Source organism: Tupaia chinensis, unplaced genomic scaffold (genome assembly GCF_000334495.1).
Source record: "Tupaia chinensis unplaced genomic scaffold, TupChi_1.0 Scaffold000438_1, whole genome shotgun sequence".
Taxonomy (NCBI): domain Eukaryota; kingdom Metazoa; phylum Chordata; class Mammalia; order Scandentia; family Tupaiidae; genus Tupaia; species Tupaia belangeri.
In genome coordinates, this window is record NW_006159943.1 from 700,937 (window position 1) to 710,080 (window position 9,144).

General features: G+C 53.0%; 2 protein-coding genes across 5 annotated transcripts in view; one reads left to right on the forward strand and one right to left on the reverse strand.

Annotated features, from left to right (window-relative positions):
• The window catches only part of TMEM79 (transmembrane protein 79), a 16,007-nt gene extending 13,570 nt beyond the window's left edge, over nucleotides 1-2,437 (forward strand). For both annotated transcript variants that reach the window (XM_006155181.3, XM_006155182.3), the window contains one exon: nucleotides 1,413-2,437. In XM_006155181.3, coding sequence (XP_006155243.1) covers nucleotides 1,413-1,626 — 214 coding nt within the window. In that variant the 3' untranslated portion in view covers nucleotides 1,627-2,437. The remainder of the gene's footprint in view (nucleotides 1-1,412) is intronic.
• A 117-nt stretch (nucleotides 2,438-2,554) lies between these two features.
• On the reverse strand, nucleotides 2,555-6,295 carry GLMP (glycosylated lysosomal membrane protein). Of its 3 annotated transcripts, none has more exons than XM_006155179.3 (6): nucleotides 6,150-6,295; nucleotides 4,587-4,844; nucleotides 4,218-4,418; nucleotides 3,881-4,099; nucleotides 3,179-3,432; nucleotides 2,555-3,065 (listed from the first exon to the last, which is right to left on the reverse strand). In XM_006155179.3, exons 1-6 carry the CDS (start codon nucleotides 6,264-6,266, stop codon nucleotides 2,900-2,902), a joined length of 1,215 nt encoding a protein of 404 aa, XP_006155241.1. In that variant the 5' UTR covers nucleotides 6,267-6,295; the 3' UTR covers nucleotides 2,555-2,899. The 3 variants fall into 3 exon arrangements, with proteins under 3 accessions (XP_006155241.1, XP_006155240.1, XP_027630275.1); XM_006155178.3 differs by lacking the exon at nucleotides 6,150-6,295 and adding an exon at nucleotides 5,327-5,472; XM_027774474.1 differs by lacking the exons at nucleotides 3,881-4,099; nucleotides 6,150-6,295 and adding an exon at nucleotides 5,327-5,472.
• Nucleotides 6,296-9,144: the final 2,849 nt, after the last annotated feature.

Genomic DNA, 9,144 nt, shown 5'->3' on the forward strand with positions numbered 1-9,144 from the left:
GTCTCTCTGTCTCTGTCTTTCTGGTGAGTGCACAAGCCCTATAGCAAAAAAATAAAATAAAAAAAAACACTCTCAAAAAAAACAAAGACAAAAAAATCACTCAGTGTATAAGAAATCATCATAACGGATGCCTTGGGTGGGGGAAGAGGAGAGTAGGTTAATAGAATCAGAGACTTTATTGTATTATAGTCACTGAATTTTGAACAGTGTGAATATATACATACACACTCAAAACTAATTCAAATTTGAGGGCTAGATGGTAGCATAGAGTAAAAATTAGCTTTTTTAAAAAATTATTTTATTGAACTTTATTTTATATTTATTTATTTTTAATTTGACCAAAGAGGGACAGAGTGAGAGAGGGAAAGTGAGAAAGCAAGCCGCCAGGTCTGGGACTCGAACCATGGTCGGCCACGTGGGAGTCCAGCGCCACTAACCACTACACCACCTGCTGGCCCCAAGTAGCTCTTTGAGGGACCAGCAGATGGTGTAATGGTCACGTCACTGGACTCCCATGCAGTCATCCATGGTTCGAGTCCCAGACCTGGTGGCTTAAACTCACACCCAGTGTGTGTGCATGCATACCCAAAATCCTGGGAGGAGAGTGGAGGAGAAGGGATTGTTGTGTGGCCATTGTGGGGAGTTAGGGGTGATTTCTATTTCTGTCTCTCTCTCTCTGTCGGGCACACGTACCCTACAGTTAGAATCCATTTTAAAAAAGGGCCAGTCCATGATGTGGTGGTTAAGGGCACTGGACTCCCACGGAGCTGACTGAGGTTCGAGTCCAGGACCTGGCAGCTTGCTTTCTCACCTCCCCGCCCCCGGCCATCTGTCCCTCTCTAGTCAAATTTAATAAATAGATAAATAAAGTTAAATTTTTTTTTTTAAAAAAGGAATTAAAATTTATTTTCTTTTTTTTTGGGGGGGGGAGAGTATTTTTGGCTATAGGACGCGTGTGCTCGCCAGAAAGAGACAAAGCAGGAAATCATCCCCCTTGGGGGGGGATGGCCACCCCACAATCCCTTCTCCTCCATTCTCCTCTTGGGATCTTAGGCACGTACACACATGTGCCCAGTGTGAGTTTAAGCCACCGGGTCCGGGACTCGAACTGCAGTCGACTAAATGGGAGTCCAACGACCTAGCCATTACCCTATCTGCTGGTCCCCGGAATTAAAATTTCCAAAGTAGAAGAAAGAGGGGATAATATACTCACTCCACAGATGTAGAGAGGCCAAAATTAAACAGTACACTTACAGTTATTAACCCCGTGGTCAGCACACAGTAAATGTACATATTTGGACTGTTTTCCAAGTACCAGCTGTACCCTCCTACTCCCATCTGCCTCCCTAACTACTGCCAGTAGCTCATGCGCTGCCCTCAACAATGGCACGATGCTCTTCTCGTCCCTGCAGGCTGATATACTGGCTGACCTTTGCGGTGGGCCGCTCCTTCCGAGGCTTCGGCTACGGCCTGACGTTCCTGCCGCTGCTGTCCATGCTGGTGTGGAACCTCTACTACATGTTCGCGGTGGAGCCCGAGCGCATGCTCACTGCCTCCGAGAGCCGCCTGGACTACCCGGACCACGCCCGCTCGGCCTCCGACCATAGGCCCCGCCCCTGGGGCTGAGCTGCTCCGTCCTCTAGTCCCCTGGGCTGGCGCGGGTGGCTCAGTGCCCTTCCCTCCGCCAGACGGGGCCTGGACTTTTCTTCCTGGAGTCCTGAAACCTTGGTGGGAGAAACTCCGCTACTGCCTTGACTTGGGTCCGGTGCAGTCAGAGCCTGGACCCATTCCTAGCCGGTGTTGCGCTTCACCTTTTGAGCGGGTGACTATCATAAAGAAGGACTAAGTTTTCTTGCAAGGAAAGAGGTGGACCACTATGTCCCTTAAGGATGCTGAGCGCACAGGGTCAGAAGCAGGCAGAGAGGCATGGTTCCTTCCTGAGCAGCCCCCACCCTTGCCTCTGGGGCTCACTAATGCCGAACCCTGCCCCACTTCCCAGTTTCCTGTGACCATGTCTATGCAAGCTGTCTACACTGAGGGCCTCTGGGAGAAGGGCTCTTTAGCCTCAGGTAAGATCGCAGTTGCCCCAGTCCAGAGCTGCTGCCTCCTCCCTTCCTACCTATCTAGGCCCCTGTAACATCCCTCCTCTTACCTACCCAGAAGTTACGCTCTCCCATGGGAAGAGAGGAGAAAACTGGGAATTCTGCTTCCTAAGAGGTGGGGTGTGTACCCACACAAGTGGTGGCTGGGAGTGGCTGTTAGCCCAGTGTGAGTGCAAGCGTGTGCGTGTACATGTACAATAAATCATGGCAGCAGTCTTCGCTGGCTCCTGCCGGCCCCCAGTCTCCAGTGTCCCTGCCTGTCCAGTGCAGACTGCCCCAGAAGCCTCCCTGTGCCACAGATTGCAGGGTGTGGGCCGGAGTTTCGGCTCCATGACGAGGGCAAGAACTAGGTCTAGTGAACAAATGGGGCTTCAGACAGAAACCCTCTTTGCCCTTCAGTTCCTGGAACCAGCCCCAAACCAGCCAAGTGACACACATTCAGAGACCAGGGCTCTGTGGAAAAAATAAGTCTATTTCATGCCCCTGAGGGCCGCCAACCTGTCAGAAGGCCCCTCATCTGGGCCGGTGCATCGCGTCCCAGGGAATGGGGGATGGAGATGCAGACTGGCAACAGCAAGGGGACCTTCCCTTTAGTGATAACCCTGGCCCTGACCCTCCCCAAGGTAAGAAGGAAACCCCACCTGGGGGCCCCCAGGAAGTTGAGGCTAGTTTCTGAGGTTCCGCAGAAAAGCAAAATGGGAGAGGTGAGGGGCAGGCAGAACACTGATCCCCCAATCTCCAGGGGGTTGAGGCCTAGGAAGGCATGCCCAGCAATGTCCTTCCCCTGAGGGTGGGCCTCAGTTTATGGACTGGTACTCTGAGTGCCGTCTGTGGCGCAGTAGCAGGACCAGGCCTCCCCCAAGCAGCATGAGCCCTGGAGCACCCAGGGCCACCGCCATGATGCCCAGGACTAGAGGAGACAAGGTGTCCACTGGAGGGAGGCCCATCCCCAGGAGCATCGACCTGGAACGAGGAGGGAGGGAGGGAGACAGAGCGAGGCAAGCAGGCTTTAGGAGGGAAGGCCAGGAGCTCACCTCCGCTCCCACCCCAGCCCTCCACCAGGCCTGGGCTCTCACCAGCTGAGGTAGTGTTGGTCCCAGTAACCAGGTCCCGTGGAGGCCCCGAATGTCAGATTGAAGGCACAAAAGTTGTTCTGAGACCCAAAGAAAGCCCGCACAATGGGGGACTGGGGGAGAAAGTATTCCGAAGTGTGGTGAAGGTGAGAAGCTTGGCAGGATAGAGCTGATTCTCGGCCTTTCTGCTGCTGGGAGAAAGCCACTGGTCGCCACTGCACGAAGCCCAAGAAGGAGCCCCACAGCAGCTGGTCCACCTGGGGAGAAAGGCACAGAAAGGGTGACGATGACCAGCCTGTGCCCAGCCCCTCTCTTACTCACCTCGCCCAGCTTCCATCTGCCATGGCAGTGACAGCAGTACGGGCAGCAGGAAGTGAGAATGTGAGGCCTGGTTCTAGAACCGACAGGCTGTGTGCACTGGGCCTCAATCACACCTCTGCAGAAAGGGGAGCTGGGCTGGGTGAGTGGAGTCTTTTTGCAGCCTTGCAAATCTGCAGGCAGCTCCCTGCCTGGGCCCCCAGGCCCTGCAGATCCCAGGTCACATTGCCCTGCCTCATCTGTCCCTGCTGAGGGCAGAGACAAGCTCAGATTCGTTAGCACAGTGCCCGGCGCCTGAAGGAGCTGCAGAGCGTGGCTGTCCACGATCCTAACGGGAACACACCTAGGTTCCCCTACATCCCTCTGCCTCTCCCCTGGAAGCCTGACCTGAAAGACAGCAGGTGCATATTCATCATCGATGGTGTGCTGCTTCTGAACAGAGGGGCAGTCAGGGCCTTGGCCCAGGGTGGCCACCTCCAGCCCAAACAGGGAACGGTTTCCCCGGGGAGAGGCCCCCACCAGGGCCACCTCTAGCTGGCAGGTGTCTGCAGTGTGCAGGAGCCGAGGGGGCTGCGCGGGTCGGCCGGATCTGGAGAAGGCCTGCACCTAGGAGGGAGGTGGCATGGGAAGTGTGGGAAGCAGACGACACCTGTGGGCCACATCCGCTGATCATGAATCCCCACCCTCAGGAGGCACATGAGCTCCATTTTATCCTACCCCTTACCCTGAAGGCGATGCTGCCATTGGTGAAGGCCCCAGTAGGGTCGGCCTTGGGGCGGCCTTGGAATGTGGCACTCAGGGTGGCAGGATCCAGCGAGTCAGAGATGTTGTTCCAGGAGAATTCGGCCAAGGAGTATGGGGGGTACGTCTTTCCCGGCGGCGCTGCTGCGCCATCCGACACGTTGGTGCTGTCAAACTCAAGCAGCTGCAGGGTGGGGGTTGGTGGGAACTCGGCTTGCCTCTTTCCTCAGTTGAGCTGTTTGTCACCCTGACTCCCAAATCTGAATCTACTTCATCTCTCATCTTCTGTGCCCCCCCGACCTGGGATGAACTCTACCCTGTGCCCTTCCTCTTCATTCCCCGACCTCCTTACCCTGGTAAAGACAAGGGTGGAAGAGAACTGGACGCTGTCCTTGGGGAGCACTGTCAGGCCCCCGTCAGGCTCAGGGGAGAGCAGGAGGCTCCAGTTGACGCCCAGCGTGCTGTGGGAGGTGTTGGTGGCCACCAGCACCACGGCGGGAGGCCCCAGGCTGCTCCACACATAGTGCAGCGTGGAGTTGGTGCCCACCGCTCGGACGTGAAGCAGATTCTGGGAGGTCCCCAGCTGGCCAGGGATGACCTCCAGAGACACCTGGAACGCGGAGTAGGGGAGGGCTGAGGGAACAGGATCGAGGAGACGCAGGCAAAGGAGAAGCTCCAGGCTGAAGGGGGTGGTGCTTGGGAAAAGGTGGGACCTCTTGGAGGCCTAGGTGAGAGGAATGTGTGTGGGCGCTAAGCGAATTCTGGGTGACAGGGTGGAGGGAGGCTGACGAGGGCTGACGAAAGGGTGGCGTAGGGCCAGGGCTGCCCTGATCCTGGTGAGGTCAGGACACAGGGCTGGAAAGAAGGAAAAATGCCAACACTTGCCTGGACCTGGGTCACCCAAGGCTGAATGAGGGGCCAGGCAGGCTTTACCAGAAGCTCCCACATCGGATCTACTCCAGAAGCTCACTCGCCCCCGACACCTCCCGGTGGAAGAACCCTTCATGCAGCCACCCTCCACCCAGACTCCTCGCTCCATCCCAGCCACCCTGCAGCGGGGGCATTTCCTGAGAACTCTGCTGTACCCCTCACCTGCCGGGTCTCCTCCCCCCGCAGGCCAAATGGGGCTGCAGACAGTAGACTCAAGAGGAGCACGAGGCTGGGGGCACAGCGCCCCCAGCCCCAGTCGTGCTCCCCACAGACACACATGCAGCTCCAACTTCAGCCGGCGGAAGACACTGGGGCAGTCACGTGACTAGAGTCAGCTGATCCCTTTAAGGGCAGGGCCACACCAGTCCTTAAAGAAATAGCCTCTCTTACCCCATCGTTCTGAGTTGGAACACCATGTCATCCCAACCTGGGCTGGCAAGTGACATCCCAGCCCAGATGTGCCGGCACACTCAGCCAGTCCCACTAAGGAGTTATCTTAGTGGGCATGACGTCTGGATTCCAGGTCCAGGTGGGATCCCAAAACAACTGGGGTAGAAAGTCCAGAGAGGAATTTGAAGGAATCTGAACTCAGAGCAGCCTAGTGGGTTCTTTTGGTCGACTTAGTATTTTCTGAACACCTCAGGCAAACAGGTTCTTATCTTGGAGGAGTTCACAATCTCGTGGGGAAGAGGCACCGCAAAAAATAGGATATGAGAGTAATACATGCTATTTGTCAAAAGAGGGAGGTCATGTTTGGCTTAATGCACTTGGTTGTTTTTGCTTAAATCATGTGGACTGTGACCAGCAGTTGGTGTAATGGCTATGTGGCTGAACTCCCATGTAGTCTACCCCGGTTCGAGTCCTGGATCTGGTGGCTTAAACTCCCGCTGGGCACGTGTGTGTGCGTGTCCAAGATCCCGAGAGAGTGGAGGAGAAGGAATTGCGGTGTAGGGGCATTTCCTGAGAACTCTGCTGTACCCCTCACCTGCCGGGTCTCCTCCCCCCGCAGGCCAAATGGGGCTGCAGACAGTAGACTCAAGAGGAGCACGAGGCTGGGGGCACAGCGCCCCCAGCCCCAGTCGTGCTCCCCACAGACACACATGCAGCTCCAACTTCAGCCGGCGGAAGACACTGGGGCAGTCACGTGACTAGAGTCAGCTGATCCCTTTAAGGGCAGGGCCACACCAGTCCTTAAAGAAATAGCCTCTCTTACCCCATCGTTCTGAGTTGGAACACCATGTCATCCCAACCTGGGCTGGCAAGTGACATCCCAGCCCAGATGTGCCGGCACACTCAGCCAGTCCCACTAAGGAGTTATCTTAGTGGGCATGACGTCTGGATTCCAGGTCCAGGTGGGATCCCAAAACAACTGGGGTAGAAAGTCCAGAGAGGAATTTGAAGGAATCTGAACTCAGAGCAGCCTAGTGGGTTCTTTTGGTCGACTTAGTATTTTCTGAACACCTCAGGCAAACAGGTTCTTATCTTGGAGGAGTTCACAATCTCGTGGGGAAGAGGCACCGCAAAAAATAGGATATGAGAGTAATACATGCTATTTGTCAAAAGAGGGAGGTCATGTTTGGCTTAATGCACTTGGTTGTTTTTGCTTAAATCATGTGGACTGTGACCAGCAGTTGGTGTAATGGCTATGTGGCTGAACTCCCATGTAGTCTACCCCGGTTCGAGTCCTGGATCTGGTGGCTTAAACTCCCGCTGGGCACGTGTGTGTGCGTGTCCAAGATCCCGAGAGAGTGGAGGAGAAGGAATTGCGGTGTAGCCATCCCTCCTGGGGGGTGATTTCTCGCTTTCTGTCTTTCTGGCGAGCACACGTGGGATATAGCAAACCGCCACCCCCCCAATAATTTGGACTAATGCGTATAAAATTCGAAATGTGCCAGGTTTTCACCTCATTTCTCAAGTTGGAATCTACCGTGAGATAACCACCATTACGCTTCTTACATATCCTTCTCAAAAGACTCTACGTACCCACTCAGGAATACGGAACACCCTACAATGCATCTCAGCATCCAGTCTCTTCTCACTTGTCTTTTTTTCTGCTCTAGTTTTGTGCACTTGCCAAACAGAAAATGAGAAGTCACCCTCCAGGGGGGCTGGCCACATCTCCTCGTAGGATTTCTGGGCATGAAAGCACCTATGTCTGGCGTGACTCTCAGGCTGCCAGGTCTGGGACTCCACTGTGGTTGGTCATGTGAGTCCAGCACAAGCTGCTGGCCCCCTCCTTTTCACTTTTATACTGTCTTGTGCTCCTTGCAGCGGACTGTCCCGACATTGAACCAGAACACTGTTGATAAAGTAATGCCGATTCTCTGCTATGGCAAACCATGCTAGCAGGAATATGCCTGTCAGTACAGCACTTGATGCTGCCATGTGCCACAGAGTACTTGATGGTAGAGTGTACACCACTTACTATTTTTAAGTACTCTGTGTTCATGTAACGAAAATACCCACTGACACGTTTTTCAGAATGTATATTGAGTGTACTGTGAACAATTCTGCAGGATAAATACCCAGGAGAGGACCTGCCAAGTCTAACTGGCCCTTAGATGACACTGACCGAATGACATTCTTATCACGTAAGTCCCTTCCCCTGCAAGAGTTTACTAAACTGCGCTATTTCCCTATTAGTAGTTAAGCAACTTCGTGTTTTAGTTGTTAATTTTTGTTTTCTCTGGAGGTGTTTATACCTTTTGCCTGTTTCTCGTTTCTTTTCTTTTCTTTTCTTTTTTTTTTAAATTTAAATTTGACCAAAGGAGGACAGAGTTGGGAGTAGGGGGGAGAGAAAGCAAGATGCCAGGTCTGGGACTCAAACTACAGTTGGCCATATGGGAGTCTAGCACCGTTAACCACCACCATGTCACCTGCCTCCGAGCCCCTCCCCTGCTTTTTTAATAGGCCTTTCTTAACTGCTGAGTTTTTTTGTTTGATTTTTTTAGGTTTGTCACAGTGCATATGTACCTGCTGGAAAGGAGACAGATACAGAGGGGGAAAGTGAGAACTCACCTCCCCCCGCCCCGCCCCGCCCCGGGGAGATGGCCCTGCCGCAATCCCTTCTCTCAGAATTTTGAGCACATGCACATATATATGGTTTGATTTTCAAGCCACTAGGTCCAGGACTCAAACAGCAGTCCACCGGTGCCCTAACCTCCATGCCACCTGCTGGCCCCATTGCCAAGTTCTTTTTTTAAAAAACTTATTTAACTTTATGTATTTATTATTATTCTTCAATCTGACCAGACAGATAGGGAGAGTACACCACCAGGTATGGGACTCAAACCGTGGTCAGTCATGCGAGTCCAGCACCTCCTGACAGAGCCCATGCCACCTGCTGGCCTCTCCCGCTGCCAAGTTCTAAAGCCTAACTTTTTTCTCTTTATTCATGATGGAGCACAAACATGTGGCACCCAAGAGAAGCAACCTCCACGGGGCTTGGTCATACTGCCACCCCGGCCCACTGGACGTTGGGCACCTCTGTGCTTACTTGGTGACCTATAGGCTACGGCAGCTACGGGTTAGAACCAGTCACCATGTGGGATCCACTTATCCTGACTGGTACGTTAACACTGAGCCACAGCGCTAACTCTAAAACCTAAATACTTTTTTTCTAAGAATTAATTTTTATTTATTCATTTGTTTATTTCAATTTGATCAGAGAGAGAAAGTGAGAAAGCAAGTTGCCAGGTTCAGAAACTGTAGTCGGCCATGCAGGAATCCTGTGCCTTTAACCACCACGCCACCTGCTGGCCCCCTAAAACCTAAATTTTAAATCTCACGTTTTCATCTAATGCTGTTGTGGTTTTATTCTATTTAAATCTTTCAGCTGCTTATGATAAATCTTGCTGCAATAAAGTAGGGATCCATTTGTTTTATTCCAAATGACTATAGGATTAACTTTCAAAGTTTCCTTAAAAACTCATTTTTTCCCTCAACTGCCAGAGATGGGGGTGGGGTGGGGTGAAAGCACC

Excerpts from the sequence above, each read along its gene's own strand:
- GLMP (XM_006155179.3), bottom strand. The coding sequence starts at position 6,266 with ATGTGTGTCTGTGGGGAGCACGACTGGGGCTGGGGGCGCTGTGCCCCC. Across the intron at positions 4,845-6,149 it reads GGGGGGAGGAGACCCGGCAG|GTGTCTCTGGAGGTCATCCC; the intron begins GTGAGGGGTACA and ends TCCGCGTTCCAG. Across the intron at positions 4,100-4,217 it reads ATGGCAGCATCGCCTTCAGG|GTGCAGGCCTTCTCCAGATC; the intron begins GTAAGGGGTAGG and ends CCTCCCTCCTAG.